The 17,431-nt window shown below is 36.5% G+C and overlaps 1 protein-coding gene across 1 annotated transcript in view; it reads left to right on the plus strand.

Moving 5' to 3' along the window:
• The window catches only part of RP2 (retinitis pigmentosa 2 (X-linked recessive)), a 25,991-nt gene extending 10,727 nt beyond the window's left edge, over window positions 1-15,264 (plus strand). Inside the window, exons 4-6 of the mRNA XM_006753338.2 lie at window positions 3,021-3,135; window positions 10,884-10,969; window positions 15,054-15,264. Coding sequence (XP_006753401.1) covers window positions 3,021-3,135; window positions 10,884-10,969; window positions 15,054-15,137 — 285 coding nt within the window. The 3' untranslated portion in view covers window positions 15,138-15,264. The remainder of the gene's footprint in view (window positions 1-3,020; window positions 3,136-10,883; window positions 10,970-15,053) is intronic.
• Window positions 15,265-17,431: the final 2,167 nt, after the last annotated feature.

A 17,431-nucleotide genomic window follows, 5' to 3' on the forward strand; every position in this document is an offset into this window, starting at 1 on the left:
GACAGATACTGTCATCCAGCCTAGAAAGAAAAACCCTGGGACTTTTTTGGCTAGTTGTCCTACCTAATTTTGAAACCACAAAATTAAGGAATAAAAAGAGAACAAAAAGAAGGAAATGCCAAGCACATGTGAAGAGGGTATCAAAACGTGCTGAAAACCAGTGACTTAAGAGAGAGATTGCATTTTTTTTAAATTAGGCTCAAGTTCTTAGGAAAACATGTGTAGAAGCTAGTTAATTCTGAGATGGAAAAAATAAAGCGAGTCTTTTTTGTATTATAACACAAATATCTTAGAATAGTCTTAGACTGGAACTGCTAACTCTGGTTTTGTTAAACCCTAGGAGTATCACAGAATTTTGTTTCAGTTATTTCTACAAATTAAACATGTCATAATGTGTTTTTTTCTTTTATAGATAGGAAGTATAAAACTTGAGAGGGTCCAGAAAAGCTGGGTAAAGCAAAAAGCACCTTCCATAGGGAGTCAAGAGAAGTACTGGGCCTTGGTTATTTCACCTAAAAATCAGTTTCGCTGGCTGTTACTTAGATGACAGATATGCACAGGATAAATTAGAATAAATCTAATTTGAATTGTTTAGAAGTGTTACATAATTCAAGTTGGGTAGTTACCACTATTTTCAAATCTCTAAAAGTAGAATAATTTTTATGAAAAAGAGTCTCTTCAAATATTTACAGTGAAATCATGTTTCAGAGTTCATTATTTGTTTTTAGGTAACGGTATTTTGAATTAGTCATCTTACTTTTGTCAGTTTATGTGTCTGACTATAAAATGAGAGGTAACGAGCAGTCTAGAAAATTAGAAACAGATGTAGGATTGTTTTAAGTAATATTGCAGTCATCACCTGGCAGTGATGTCCATGTAATTTTCTGCTACTTTTTAATTTTTTCCTGAGTTAGCATTGAGGGCTGTGAAAAAATAATTTGAGTTTGAATCCAATTTGATGGAATGGTAATAATGTAGTCATAGGATGAAATACTATTAATCATTAAAACTGATTTTATAGAATAACTGGAAAATGTTCACAGTTATGTGGAAAAGTTGTAGATTATATAAGTATCTGATCTATTTTAAGTAGGTAAGTCTCAAAAGTTATAGATACTAAAACATTAACAGTTATGGTTATTCTTAGGAAGTGAATTAAGCAAAGGGTATTTTCATTTTGTAGTTCTATGGACCTTGCAATGAACATGTATTATTTCTGTAATGGGGGAAAGTAAACTTGGGAGGGTAAAAGGTAGTATGCAAAGGAAGTATGCCAATATGGCAGTGACGTCTTTGAGTATGCATCTTGGTTGATGTGTGTTTTTTTTCAAATGTTCTTTATTGAGCATATATGTTACTTTCATATTAAAAACCCAGTACACTTTGCTAAAAACTGAAGTGGTTGAATGACTGCATTTTAAAAACTAATAATTATTTTAAAAATTAATATGCACTCATTGAAGAAAACTATAGAAATAAAGAAGAGTAGAAATATGTTTAAAAATCATAATGTACTTACTGTACTTTGAATAGTCTTTTAAAGAATATTCTTTTTAAGAACAGTATTTTTTTATTTAGTCTGTAATCAGATTAATTGGTTTTTAAATATATATGTGTTTTTATTTTTGACAATATTACAGATATCCCACATTTTCCCCTGCTTTACCTCCCTCCACCCAGCCCCTATAACCCCCCTCCAGGCCTTCACCACACTATTATCTGTGTCCATGGACTTTGCATATAAGTATATAAGTTCTTTGGTTAACCTCTTCCCGCTCCCCACTCCCCTAGATATGTCAGTCTGTTCCATGCCTCCATGCCTCAAGACTTATTTTGTTTGTCAAATTATTTTATTAGATTCCACAAATAAGTGATATCATGTGATATTTGTCTTCTCTGACTGGTTTATTTCACTTGGCATAATTTCAGGTCCATCCATACTGTTGCAAAGAGTAAGAGATCCTTCTTTTATATAGCTGCATAGTATTTGAGTAATTAGATTTTTAAAAAATATGTTTTTATTGATTTCAGAGAGGAAAAGAGAGGGAGAGATAGAAACATCAATGATGAGAGAGAATCATTGATTGGCTGCCTCCTGCACGCCCGCTACTAGGGATTGAGCCTGCAACCTGGGCATGTGCCTTGACCAGGAATTGAACCATGACCTCCTGGTTTATTGGCCAGTGCTCAACCACTGAGCAACACCAGCTGGGCTCAACCAATTGGGTTTTAATCATAACTCTGTTACTTAATAGTTGTGTGATCTTGGGCAGGTTTCTTAACCACTCTTGCCTTAGTTTTCTTATCTGTAAAATGAGGATAATAATAGTACCTAAAGTGTATAAAATGCCTGGTACAGAGTAAGTATTCCATAAATATAATCTATCATTATTGTGCTATGCTCTATAAATTTGTATCATGTTTTTAAAAATTAACATTGTTATATAAGCTTTTCCCCATTTTATTATTATGTTTAATGAACTATGGTATTTTATCATGTCAACGCATCATAATTTACTTAACCGTTCTCCTTTCGTTATCACAAAACTAAGGTTTCCATCTATTCAAAAAAATTTTAATTATATTTAAAACCCTTTGCGGTCCAATTTCATTTTTGGAATTCAAACAGTCTGGTCCAAATTAATTGACGGGATTGAATGTTGAACCGGTTTGCAGTGTCAACCTCAGCCTCAACGTTGGACCTGCTCCTAGCGCCTGGTCTGTCGAGTCAGCCTCGACGCTGGACCGAAAAGGGTTAAAATTTTGAGCGATCATTCACATTTGTTTGATCCTTAATCTTAGCAGTAGGCATTGTGTATCAGTTCTTAAGCAAAACCACCCATCTGGAAGAAGGAATCTTGTATATGTGAAAACCTGTTTAGCAAACACCCCAAATTGGAGTTATAACTAAAACAAAACTCAGCATACTGTGTCATATTTTATACAGAAATGTACTAGGAAATATTGTTTTAATCTTAGAAGGTCATTTTAAAATCTAAGTGAAATTCTGTTTTCCACAGATGGTTCATTTAGGTTTTTTCCTGATTCAGACAAAGGAAGTATCCATGAACGCTGAGGATGCTCAGAGGGTTTTTCGGGAAAGAGCACCTGAATTCCTTCAACTTCTGGACAGAGGTACCTTCTGGCTGATTGGTACACTTTTGTGCTTATCCTCTTGAGATGCTGATTTGGTTTACTCTGGTCTTTAGCTTTTCTCTTACATTGTCTTCTCTTTCTCACGTGTTTTGTGTTTTTTCCTACTACTATTCAGAAGTGTCAAAATTTCACATCATTCAAAAAAACCTATATGATAATTAGAAATCAGACATTACATTTTTTCCCTATTCTATAGCCTTAGTTCTGAAAAATCACATTTATTATGTGTTTTATTATTTTTTATTATTTTATTATTGCATTATTATACTGTCCAGAATTACAAAGCACTTGATAAGGATTCTTTCTGTCTTCAGTGTGCTTTGACCATACATGAAAAGTAAGAAATATAAATAAAATGGTATAGTATTTTATGTAGTTGATATGATTGATTAATTTCCCATGCAAAAATAGGATTGTTTTCCCCAGCAGGCAAATGCTACCAGTACATTTCAGATATTGAAAATATGTCTGTAAAAAGAGGATCTAGAGTTAGTGTGACCTTCTGAAGGGTTGCTGTCTGCCTGTATGTATTGAAGATGTGCTGATTCTGGAGGACAGAGTACTGTTTTTCTTTGAGATGGGAACATTGTTTGCTTAAGGCCCTTAAGTATGATAATGGTATTGTGGTTATGTAGGCGATGCATGCTGATGTGTTATGATATCTGTTGTTTTCAAATGGCTCAGCAAAACAAAATCGAAGTGTCTGTGCTCATGCACGTGTAGCATATGATAAAGCAAATCAATATATAACCTTATTGTATGTGTGTCTGTTTAAAGACACCTTTTCGTATGTATTATTGATTCATTAGCATTGAACTTAGAGCCAGCAGCACTATAACTCAGGCCTATATGAAGCTTCCCTAACAGCTATTTTCTCTGTAAGATATATCACAGTCTTTCTAAACTTAGGAACATTATACAGCACTTCAGCACTACGTTTTGGGCCTTTTAAAATAGCAAAATCACAACAAAAAGAACAAAATGTGGAAAATGTGGCACTAACTAGACTATGAAAAGGATACTTGTTTACAGAATGAATGCTGAAACAAGAAGCAGAGCATCACTTTGTTCATTTTCACGTGGGACCATGCATGTCAGGCAACTTTTTTATGCCACTCTGTGAGTGTCCACAAATGATCATGAAGAAACTTTTATTGATTTTGGGGTCACAAATAAATTTTTCCAGGTAAACAGATTCACAAATAAAGAATTCACAAATAATGAGGATCAACTGTATATGTATTTCATGTTAAAAATTTTCCTTTAAGCACTGCTTTAAGCATCCAGCAATTTTTGATCTGATCTATTTTCATTTAATTCAGGGTTTGGCAAAATATGGCCTCCTGTATGTTTCATAAATGAAGTTTTATTTGGAGCACAGCCACACTCATTATTGTATCTACTAGAGGCCCAGTATTTGAAATTCGTGCACCCGGGGGGTGTCCCTCAGCCCAGCCTGCGCCCTCTCACAGTCCAGGAGCCCTCAGGGGATGTCCAACTGCCACCGAGGCAAGAGGCACTCCCTCCACCACTGCTGCGCTTGCCAGCTGTGACCCCAGCTTCTGGCTGAGCAGCGCTCCCCCTGTGGGAGCACACTGACCACCAGGGGGAAGCTCCTGCATTTAGTGTCTGCCCCCTGGTGGTCAGTGCACATCATAGCAACCAGTTGTTCTGCCATTTGGTCAATTTGCATATTAGGGTTTTATTATATAGGATTGTTTTGTTCATTTCCTACCTGGTCCTTTATAGAAAAAGTATATTGACCTCCCCACCCACCCCCCATGTAGTTCAGAATATTTTTTAGTTTCCCTTGAGGCTTTTCACTTAATCCATGGATTATTTAGAATTATATTGTTTAATTTCTAAACATTTGGAGATTGTCCAGATGTGTTTCTGTAATAGATTTGTAGATTGTTATTATGGTCTGAAAATACACATTGTATAATTTCTATTTTCTTTACTTAAGGTTTGTTTTGTGGTACAGATTATAGTGTATCTTGGCGAATATTCCATATACATGTGAGGAGAATGTATAATCTGCTTTTGTTGGGCCTCTATAGAGGCCCACTAGGTCAATTTGGTTGATAGTGTTATTCAGGTCATCTATATCCTTTATGATTTTCTGCTTACTTGTTCTATGAATTAAAGAGAGAGGAGTGTCAAACTCTCCAACTATCATTGTGAATTTGTCCATTTCTCTTTTCAGATCCTATCAGGTTTTGCTGTGAAACTTTGTTGTTAGATTCATACACATTTAGGATTGTTATGTCTTCTTGGAGAGTCCTTTATGATTATGTAATGTCCCTTTTTGTCTCTGATAATCTTCCTTGTTCTGAAATCTACTTTGCCTGATATATATAGCTACTCCAGCTTTTGTTTGGTTGTTAGTGTTTCATCATATACTAGAGGCCCGGTGTACGAATTTGTGCACCACGGTGGTCAGGGCACGTCATAGCCAGTGGTTGAGCAGCCTTAGTATATCATAGCATATTATGCTTTGATTGGTTGAACAGATGACCGGACACTTAGCATATTAGCTTTTATTATATAGGATCTTTGTCTCTTTTAACTTATCAAAGTCTATATACCTAAAGTGAATTTTTTGTAGACAGCATATAGTTGGTTCTTGCTTTTTAATCCTGTCTGACAGTCACTCTTTTAACTGGTATATTTAGACCATTCATATTGAAAAGGATTGATATAGTTGGATCGACATCTACCATCTTGCTAGCTGCTTTCTGTTCCATTTGTTCTTTCTTTTTACCACTTTTTGTTTAATTGGCCGTTTTTTTATAACTCCATTTTATCTCTATTGACTTATTGTTTCTACCTTTTATATAATGGTTGCCTTAGGTTTTACAGCATATATATTTGAGTCCACCTTATAGTAATATTATACCACCTCACCTATAGTATACACTGAGTGGCCAGATTATTATGACCACCCCATCAGTACTTCATTGGGCCACCTTTTGCCTTCAGTACTATGGCGATTCTTCCTGGCATTGACTCCACCAGATGCTGAAAGGTGATGCAATGAATCTGACACCTGCCTGATGAATAGCACTGTCCAGTTCTGTGAGATTTGATGGTTGTGGAACCAGCTGCCTAATGGCTCTTTTAACTTCGTCCCACAAATGCTCCATTGGATTGTGATCTGGTGATTACGGGGGCCACCTAAGCAAGGTAAAGTCTCCCTCATGTTCTTGAATCCACTCCTGCACAATACGAGCACCGTGGCATGGCGCATTGTCTTGTTGGAAGAAGCCATCTCCATTGGGATATGCCATCAACATGATAGGATGAACCTGATCAGCAACGATACTTAGGTATGTTGTGCTATTCAGACGTTTATAATGGTCTGGCCCTCTAGCAACTTCAGCGCAAAATTATAGCTAATTTGCCCACAAACATCAGGTGGTCATAATAATCTGGCCACTCAGTGTATAAGGTCCTAATAACATTATATACTCGAATCTTTCCTCCCATCTCTGTATCATTATTACATATCTTACTGTTGCATATGCTACAAATATTTAATACACTATTAATGTTATTTAAATTGTCAGTTATTTTTAAAAGAATTAAAAATAATAAAAATATAGATAATATTTTACTAGAGACTTTAGAGCAGAAGAATGTCATGGTCCCTTTAAAATGTAACTTTTATCATTCTGCTTGCTCTAAGGGGGAAGCAGAGAGCCATCTGGAGGCTGTTGCTGTAATCTAACTGAGACATGGTAGTGGCTTGTTCCAAGGTCATGTTAGATTACACAGAAGACTTTATTAGATAGGGCATTCAGGAATCTTTTTTGTTTACTTCAAAGTCTCACAATCTTTTTGACAGTTCAAATATTTAGATTTCAAGCTTCTGCGAACTATTTGATAAGACGTACACATTAAAACACTAAAAGCATGACTAATGATCCTTGTTGACCTCATAGTTCAGTTTGAAATAAACACTGAAATTGTAGTTATCATTATTAGATAGAAAGACAAATAGTACTTCTTAAAGAGTACATTGTCAGCATTGTAGTTTTTTAGTTTAGGATTGTCCATACGTATTAATCAAAATTGATGCACTTGTCTTCCTTTTTTTTAATATATTTTATTGATTTTTTACAGAGAGGAAGGGAGAGAGATAGAGAGTCAGAAACATCGATGAGAGAGAAACACCGCCCAGCCGCCTCCTGCACATCTCCCACTGGGGATGTGCCCGCAACCCAGGCAAATGCCCTTGACCGGAATCGAACCTGGGACCCTTCAGTCCACAGGCCGACGCTCTATCCACTGAGCCAAACCGGTTTCGGCTTGTCTTCCTTTTTTATTAGTGATTATTTGTTGACAAATTATTAGGTCACTTACCAGAAGCTCATAATATTCTATTCAAAAAAATATCAACCAAGTTTCACATTTGGGTAATTCTACCAAAATTGGATTTCTGAATTATGGGTTATGTTGTCTTTGTAGAATGCAGGTACTTTCAGTAATAAATCTCTGTCTTTTAAAAATATATCTACTGTATATCCTTGTACTGATCCTGACTAAAAGCATACTGTATTCTACCTTAATTCAAAATTTCCACTTTCTGCAAAACTGGAAACGCTGCATTTATTATCAACTTTTTCTTTTCTCAGTGTTTATTTTGTTTAAAATGCTTTTTAAGTCCCTTTGCAGATTTACAAATGTACTATCTCTATTCAGAAGTACAGAGTACAATGCCTCATGTGTGCCCATCCCATTTTATCAACTTTTTGCCATTCTTGAAAAAAACAATTTATATTCTTTTTGCTGAAATATTTTAATCAAATTTTAATGTCTTGTTATTTCACCCCTACATATTAGAGTGTGTCTTCTTAAACAAAATTAAAAACAGGTGTTTTCTTAAGTAATCACAATATATTATGACATCTATTTCTTGCCTCAGGAGTTGCAAAATGATCATTTTCTAATCATGTCACTACCTCTATATTTAATAATGGATGTTAACAGAACTTCTTGTACAGAAGAACTGTTTGGTTAATTTGAAATATGCTTCATGATTAACAATTCCTTAACCTCATCGAATAACCAGTCCATATCCAAATTTCCCTAATTGTCTAAAAACATTCTTTATGTATTCTTTTTTTTAAAATACATTTTATTGATTTTTTCAGCTGGGTTCTTTATGTATTTTTATAGTTAATGTGATCCAGATCTAAAATTGTCCCACTCACTGTATGTCATTTTTTTGTATCACTCTTAATGAGAAACGGGTGTCTTCCTCTCCCCCCCTTTTTTGTCTTGTAAGAGAAACCTGGTCATTTGTCCTGTGTGCCTGGGTGTGTTTAACCCCTTCCCCGGCAGAAACGTGTATACTCGTTTTCACAAAATGTTCTTTTTCAGTCGTCGACGAGTATACTAAGAAAATATGGTAAAAAAAAATATGGTTTATAGGAAGACGAGTTACAAACTGTTTTCATAACCAGCCTCAAAAATACTATATAGAACCAAAATAAAAAAATTAGTCTGAAAAAGAAACGTTTTTAACAAAAAAATTGTTGGGGAAGGGGTTAATTTGTTCCTCTACAGTTCTTGTAGACTATAAGTTAGATCAAAGCCTTGTTTACACTCACGTTTAGGGGTTCTTTTGGGCAAGAATATTTCACAGGTGGTACTGTTTCCTATATCATTACATGAGAGGGCATATAACTTGATTATTGCACTTTTAGTGATACTAGAATTGATTAAGTTCAGCTGCTGACAATCTTCTTTTTGAAGTTTCTTATCACTCTTCCCTGTGGGATGCTAAAAACATTGATGATTGTTGCCTGATTCAATTATTTTATTAGGAGTTGCAAAATGATCATTTTCTAATCATGTCACTACCTCTATATTTAATAATGGATGTTAACAGAACTTCTTGTACGGAAGAACTGTTTGGTTAATTTGAAATATGCTTCATATCAGAAAAGCAGAATAAATAAAGGGAAAATAAGCATTAATTTTCAAAGTAATAATTTGGTGCCCTAGCAACATATAGTAGTATCCAATGAATTTTCTTTGTTTCTCTCTTTTCTAAATATCATTAGTAGCTCATGAATTTTTATATATTCAGTATGTTTTAATAAATTGCAGTCATTATTCCTTCTGATCTCACCGAGGCTCATCTTTGGCCATTTGGAGCTCCTTCAAGCTGGCTCCTGTGTCCTCTTGATACAACCCCATTGGCTTTTGATAGCCTCATTGCTTTTTGGCTCAACAAGATACTCCTGGTTGATCTTACCCATTTCTTGCCTCAGACACAGAATCATCCATTTTTCTGAGTTACCTTCTTTTCTTTACTCAGCACCTGTCTTGATCTACACTCTGTGATGCTGAAAAACCCACACTTTAATTTGTTCTCTGTATCTAATTGTATAGTTGACTGTCGATGTAGCCTACCTTTTCTGTATTTGTTGTCTATGTTAAATCACAGGCCCTCAGTGATTTTAGTTATTTAGTGGGATATTTTCCCTCATTCATATACCTTGCCCTGTGGCACATGCCTACATTCATCTTAGCATTTCATTACTTAGTACTTCAATCATTCTCTGTTGTTCTGTATTTGTTTAATGGGTTTTTTTTTCAAGAAATGTGTAATTTCATGGAGGTCAGGACTTCTCCATTACTGTAGGAGATAAAAAGCAAATCTATTAAGAATACAGTGATAGCTGAATAAATATTAATTGAATTGAAGGGCATATTTTGCTTGGCTGACTTGTGGCCATGTTTGCCAACAGTTTGACACTGGGTAGTGCCAATGCTACATTTAAATCCAGAAATTAAAGTACAGGTGGTTTAAAAGTATATAAATTAATGTATGAGAGAGGAAGCATAAATATTTTCAGAGAATTAAAAAAATGAACACTTGGTCATTGGATTTAGAATGTAGTTTTAAGGCTCACTCAAGAAATATATTTCACATAGTCATTACTTTTGGTGCCTGGCTTCAATTCCAACTTGGCTTAGCTTCATTATTGGTGGCCCAGAACTTGGCTGGTAAGTAGGAGAGTTGGAAGCAAGGCTGGCTGCCTGGCAAAACTTACTTATGTTGACTTGAATTGCTTTTGATCTTTTCTGTCATTTGTCAACTGCTTTTTGTACTGCTAACTGGGTGGGCTTTTAATGGTTTTTATAGATGAATGAAAACTAGAAAAGCCAGACTATTCACAACACTGTGATAGTCCACCCTGGCTGGTATGGCTCAATTGGTTGGATTATCGTCGTCCCACCCACCAAAAAGTTGCAGGTTTGATTCCAGATCAGGGCACATACCCAAGTTGCAAGTCTGGCTCATATAGGGAGGCAACCAATCAATATTTCTCTCTCTCTCTCTCTCTCTCTCTCTCTCTCTCTCTCTCTCTCTCTCGTATGGGGATGCAACCGATTGATGGATCAATGTTTCTCTCTCTTTCCCCTCTCCCTCCCTCCCTTCTTCTCTCCAAAATCAATTTAAAATGTGATAGTCCTATAGTAGCACTGAAGCTACCCATCATGTGATGAGACTCTATGTTAATTAATTAGACTCTATGTACTATAATTAGAGTAGGAAGAAGTAGCTTAAGTGACATTCCATCTATCTACTTCCTTCTTCCTTTTCTTTTACTTCCAAAGAAGCTAGAGATTCTTCAGGGAAGTGCAAAAAGAATAATTTTAGAATAGATTTGTATTCTTGATAAGACAACACTTCTTCGGTTTGCTTATAGGTCCTGTTATTGCCTTGGAGTTTAATGGAGATCGTGTTGTAGAAGATTGTCAAAATGTTGTCAACGAGATATTCAAGAGCACCAAGGTACAAGATTTCATTGACTATATTTCTTCTTTTTTAGCCCCATCCTGAGCTGAGTTCAGCATGACTCAGTGCTGCTGTTCTTCTGGCCACTGGCCCTGACATCCCTTGAAGACCCCAAATACTCGCCTAGGCCCGCATTCCCCTGGTGAGAGGGCACCCTGCCTGGGCTGCTTAGAGGGGCTCTACTGCCAAGCAGACCCTGACCCAGCCGTGGGCAAACTACGGCCCACGGGCCAGATCCGGCCCGTTTGAAATGAATAAAACTAAAAAAAAAAAGACCGTAACCTTTTATGTAATGATATTTACTTTGAATTTATATTAGTTCACACAAACACTCCATCCATGCTTTTGTTCCGGCCCTCCGGTCCAGTTTAAGAACCCATTGTGGCCCTCGAGTCAAAAAGTTTGCCCACCCCTGCCCTGACCTCTTCCCTGATACTTCAACCTGCTGGCAGCCTCCATTAGGGCACTTACATAGGGTCAAGTTCCTGTCCTTTACCCCCATAATAACAGAGTTCTCCTTCAAGGCTGTCCTTGTTTGAGCCAGCTCCTCCTCACAAACCCCAACCTGGACATGGCACACTTTTTTAAAATGTACTTTGATCAAAAACAGACATCCCATCCACAGGATCCCAGAATCCAGGGCTTTTCTTTGTGACCTCGAAGGAGCACATGTCAGGCAAGGCAGGGACAATTTCAGAGAGACTGTTTCAGAATCAGAGAATTTCCAGCATCTCTGGCTGCTTTCAAATCAGTCTCCAGGAAATTCAGCTTCAGACCCCAAAGCCTCATGTGTGTCATCTCACCTCTCCCAATATCATCTCCAAGAAAAACAGTGGTCCCCTGAAATAGCCCCAAGGTATTCCAAGGGTCCCAGACTCCTTCTCAAGGGCTCTCCAAGACCCCCTACCTCTAACAAAAGCCCCTAGTAGGCTTCTAGAAACATCCTTCTCCCCCACTCCTAGGGGTGAACTCCAAGACTCTAGAACAACTGCCCTTTTAATCTTGAAAATCACCTCAAGGGCCTAAAGACCTCCCCCAGGAAGTTTCCAGAAAAATAGAGACTTCCATTGTGAACGGCAAGGCTACAGAAATGCTCCCATCTTTGAGGGAACGCCAGAGCTCCCGTCCAACCCATCTTCTATCTCCAAGGTTCCAGAAATATCTCACTGTCTTCCAAACTTCCCAATGATCTGGGACCTCCTCATCTACCAAAGCAAAACCTAGTAATCCAGAGGCCTCTGCACCTACAAGGAACCACCAGCGCTCCAAAAAAGTCCATACTCAGACAACCTCAGAATCCAACCTGCTCCTGGGATACCTCCAGGACCCTAAGATCATTATTTTACAGGGCTCCCAGTGTCCCCATTAATCTTCCACATGCCAGGGAGACCTCCAGAATTCCTTGACTACCCAGAATCAGCCCTAGATCCTTGTATCTCCCAAACACCCCCCCCCACCTCCTAATTCCCCATTTCACAATAGCCTTAGAGCTACAGACAACTATAGGCACACATGACTTCCCCATCTCCTGGGCAGGGTTCTGAGACCGACTAGTATTTATATTTCACTCAAACCTTTTCATTTCCTTTTCCTTACAATCAAATCATACTTTTTAGGCCTAGTGTTGTATGGAATTTTTAAAAAGCAGATCATGATTTTTAGAACCTGCAATAAATAATTGGAAGCTAAGCTTTGGTTTTTCCTTGCCAAACTAAAACATTAATTGCTTACACACTTATAAAATAAGAATGTACTTATTAAAAACCATCAATAATACTTGTTTCTAAAGTGAGAAGTCTCATCAAAAGCATCTTCAAGTCCTTTTTTAAAAAATAGTGAATGATACACAGATGGTTTGACTTAAGACTTTTAGACTTTAAGTGATAGGCATTCAGTAGGTACCATACTTCTAGAGATATACTTTACCTTACTTTCTCGTAAGCTAGACAGCTGTAGGGAGTCACAGCTCCCAGTCAGCCCTGCCATCACAAGGGTAAACAACCAATACTCTACAGTGTATATTCATTGTGTTAGGTTACTTTGTCCAACTGTAGGCTAATGTACGTGTTCTGAACACGTTTAAGATAGGTAGGCTAAGTTATGATGTTCGGTAGGTTAAGTGGATTAAATGCATTTTCAACTTATGCTATTTTTTAAAAATATAATAACCATTTTTTTTGCTCACAATTTTTTAAAATGTTTTTATTAATTTCAGAGAGAGGGAGGGAAAGGGATAGAAACATCAATGATGAGAATCATTGATCATCTGCCTCCTGCACGCCCTCTTCTGGGGATCCAGCCTGAAACCCCGGCATGGAACCGGGCCCTTCTGATTCATGGATCAAGGCTCAACTACTGAACCACACTGGCTGGGCAACTTATGCTATTTTTAACTTATGATGAGCTTATCTGTATTTCTAACATTATATATTTTATACCAGGAGTGGGGAACATCCGGCCCTTGGGTCATATAAGGCCCGTGAAATCAGTTGGCCTGGCCCTGCCAAGACATTAGGGGTGAATTAAATGTTTTACCAAATACAACAGGTTAATTTTTAAGTTGATAATTTTGTCTGGCCCAAGAATGATGTTATAAATATCCAAATCGTCCTTGGCAGGAAAAAGGTTCCCCACCCCTGCTTTAGACAGATGATCCCATTGCCCAGTGTTCATTTTTATTTGTTTCAGTAATGCTTCCTCAAAAATTGAACTGGAGCTTTATCTAGAAATCATTACAAATAGGTATTTTCTAGATATGTTGATGAAGTTGTGTATTTAAGAATTTCAGACTTAATGTAACTTAAAAAAACAAACATGTAAAAGGATTGAATGAGTATATATGTAACTGATTATTTTTTATAAATATACTAGAGGTCCAGTGCACAAATTCATGCACCAGTGGAGTCCCTCAGCCTGACCTATGGGATCTGACCGAAACCGGCTTTCCAACATCCCCCAAGGGGTCCCCAATTGTGAAAGGGTGCAGGCCAAGCCAAGGGACCCCATCAGTGCATGATCAGGGCTGGGAAGAGATGTGGGAGGCGGGCCAGCCAGGAAGGGACCACAAGAGAGCTCCAGGGCATGTCTGGCCCATCTCGCTCAGTCCCGATTGGCCGGACCCCAGCAGCAAGCTAACCTACAGGTCAGAGTGTCTGCCCCCTGGTGGTCAGTGCATGTCATAGCGAGTGGTTGAGTGGCTAACTGGTCAACTGGACACTTAGCATATTAGGCTTTTATTATATAGGATGAGAGGAAATTTGGGGGTTTTGTAGTCTGATTCGGCTTATGGTTCCTTGAATTTGCATAATTTAAAGTATTTTGTCTTTTACCTCATTTTATCATCACATACTATTTAAGGTTGGGGCAAATATAATGAGATTGAATAAAAAAGGAAACAGAGAAAATGGTTATATGACTTGTTTTTAGGTCTGAATGAGTTAAAGATGATCTAATCCGATTTTCTCATTTTACAGATGTGGAAACAGCCCAGAGAGGTTTAGTAAATTTTCAGCATTGTACAGCTAGTTTATGATAAAGCTAGAATGGAACTCAGGTCTCTTCTGTTTCCTGGCTGACATTTGTAAAAGCTTTTTTTTAAAGGATTCTATTGAGTACTGCTTTATTGTTGTTCAGAAAGTAGTTCATTTTAAATTGGTAATGTATCTTTAGCAGCTTTAAAAAAAAGATAATCTGAAGTTTTGCTTCTCAGCCTATTGAAATTATTTATAGAAAATAAAAAAACTAAAAGTTCTTTAAATACAACTCTATTCAGAAGCTTTCATAATGAGTGTTGTATATTCTAAAACAGTAAAATCCCAAGTGTAATAAAATACAAGTGAAGTATTATGAAAGCAAAGACCTTAATTACATCATAAGTGCTTTTAAAGGAGCTTAATTTACATGATAGTTACTGAAACTATTTTGCATGGATTCTACAGAAAATCTACACATTAAATATTATAAATGATGTGCTTGAATTTATTTTAAATAGCAAGCTTATGACTTTGTTCTGTGGAGAACATGGGCTTTGGAATTTGGGGATTACTAGTATTTATTTTTGTTTCTTTTATATTTAAAATAGACGTTTGTGTCACAAAACAAGGAGACAGCATCTAGAGATATAGACCGCTTCTACAACTTTGCTGATATACAGATGGGAATATGAAGTGCACCGTGGAACCAGAGACTTGGTATTAAAGCCCTTCTCACCTTGTATATTACCAACGGCTTTTACTAAGGCTAACATTGTTAAAGTTGATTCTTCAATAAATTATTAAATACTGCATCATTTACTTGAGGTTCAAAAATAGTTCGTTTTAAATTAAGTTGTTGTTTTGTTTTTTTTAAGAATTTGGTCCTTCACTGGGCCTGATTTTATTTTTCTATTTTTTTAAGTATGTTTTTATTGATGTTTAGAGAGAGAAGGAAGTAGAGGGATCGATCGGCTGCCTCCTACATGCCCCCTACTGAGGATGGAGCCCACAATCTGGGCATGTGCCCTGACCGGAATCAGTGTCCTCCTGGTTTATAGATCAGTGCTCAACCACTGAGCTACACAGGCCAGGCTTAAATGAAGTAGCTTTAATCAGCTTAAAAACTAACCCACTTCAATAAACTTGCAGTTTTTTGTTTTTTTTTCCAAATTTTATTTTTTATTACAAAGGGTATTACATATGTGTCCATTTTTTCCCCCGCCCTAGACAGTCCCCTAGCCTCCCCTATTCCCCAGTGTCTTATGTCCATTGGTTAGGCTTATATGCATGCATACAAGTCCTTTGATTCTCTGCATTTCATATTGTTATTAGAAAATAGAAGTGGCTAACAGTTCATTTTAATCCTAAATGTTCTTTCAAATCTCTAATAATTTAAACTTTCCTCAGTGTTCCATGATAATTTGTTTGAAAATACATTCCATTGCTTATTTTCTTTTTTAATTTAGAGGGATTTGTTATTAGTTGATCAATTAGAATGAACCTATGTGCATTTTTTCATATACACATATCCAGTTAAAGAATTGCTTCGTAGTTGCTTAATATGGCAAATGAGAGTCTGTACACAAACTTGACATACTTATAAATTGAATGTTTAAATTAATAGGTATTTGATAACTGGTTTTGCAAGTAACTCTACTAACTGATGTTGGTAAAGCTGTTTAAAGACTACTTTGTGAGTAGTATGACTATTTGAATAATTTCCACCCTGTTCAGTTTTTTACTATAACTGCTAGATGATTCTTCTGCTTTCTGGTAAGAAAAGATATATGCAACACTAAGACTGTAGAAGCCCAATCACCAGCAGTTTTCAAAAAGATGATTACTGTTTTATCAGCTCTTGTGAGATATTAGTAGAATTGGAATAAAACCTTGTGATATTCAGGTAAGACATACTTAGGTATGATGATAAGCTATATAGATTAAAAAGCTAGATAAATTTGATTTTCATTAAATATGCCACTCATAGCAAGTAATGTTCAAGCATGATAAAAATTATTTGGTTGCTTTAAAGCATTATTCTCCAAATCAACCTACCTAATAATTTGCCAAGAGGTAGGGGATACTTGTTTAAAAGTCCAGTTGTTGGAAACAATCCCCAGATGCACCGATTCAGTCTCCAGGGGAAACTCTGTTTTAAGGTGTTTATTGTAATTTGAAGTAATCAGTTCCGAAGATACTGAGAGGTTGATCTTGTGTAAAGTGACTGAACCTACCACCCACATCTCATATAGCAGTTAATAGGAAATAAAATTTTATAGGTCTATTTTTTAAAAGAACCTTAAATTTAATTCTATTTTGATAAAACAAAAACTGAAGATAGCCACTTGTAAAATTTCCTCTTGTTACTAAAAATGTATTTTCATGTTTAAACTGTTTTTTGGATATTTTCATATTAATTTATAACTGCTACATTTAATTGTGTATTGATGTCCAGAAATAATACATTAAGAAAGACTTTTCACTTTAAATTAGTAATATTGAGTCCTTACCCTGTGCCTGGCCTTGTGCTAACCATTAGCATTGCAATATTTCAATCTTTTTCTTAAGTTTATCTTTATTTTTGAAAGTATTACAAATGTCCCCTTTTACCCCCATCCCGAATTCCCCCAGGCCTACAATATTGTCTGTGTCTGTAGGTTATACATATATGCATATAAGTTCTTTGGTTAATCTCTTCCCAACCACCCCACCCCACTTCCCTCTGAGATTCATCAGTCTGTTCCATGCCTCCAGGTCTCTGGATCTATTTTGTCAGTTTATTTTGTTCATTAGATTCCACATATAAGTGAGGTCATGTGATGCTTGTCTGGCTAGCTTATTTCACTTAGCATAATAATCTCCAGGTCTACCCATGCCCTTTCAAAGGGTAAGAGATCCTTCTTTTATACAGATGCATAGTATTCCATCGTGTAAATGTGCCTCAGCTTTTTTATCCACTCATCTGCTGATGGGCACTTGGGCTGTT

The sequence above is a fragment of the Myotis davidii genome, unplaced genomic scaffold, assembly GCF_000327345.1.
Source record: "Myotis davidii unplaced genomic scaffold, ASM32734v1 scaffold411, whole genome shotgun sequence".
Classification (NCBI taxonomy): domain Eukaryota; kingdom Metazoa; phylum Chordata; class Mammalia; order Chiroptera; family Vespertilionidae; genus Myotis; species Myotis davidii.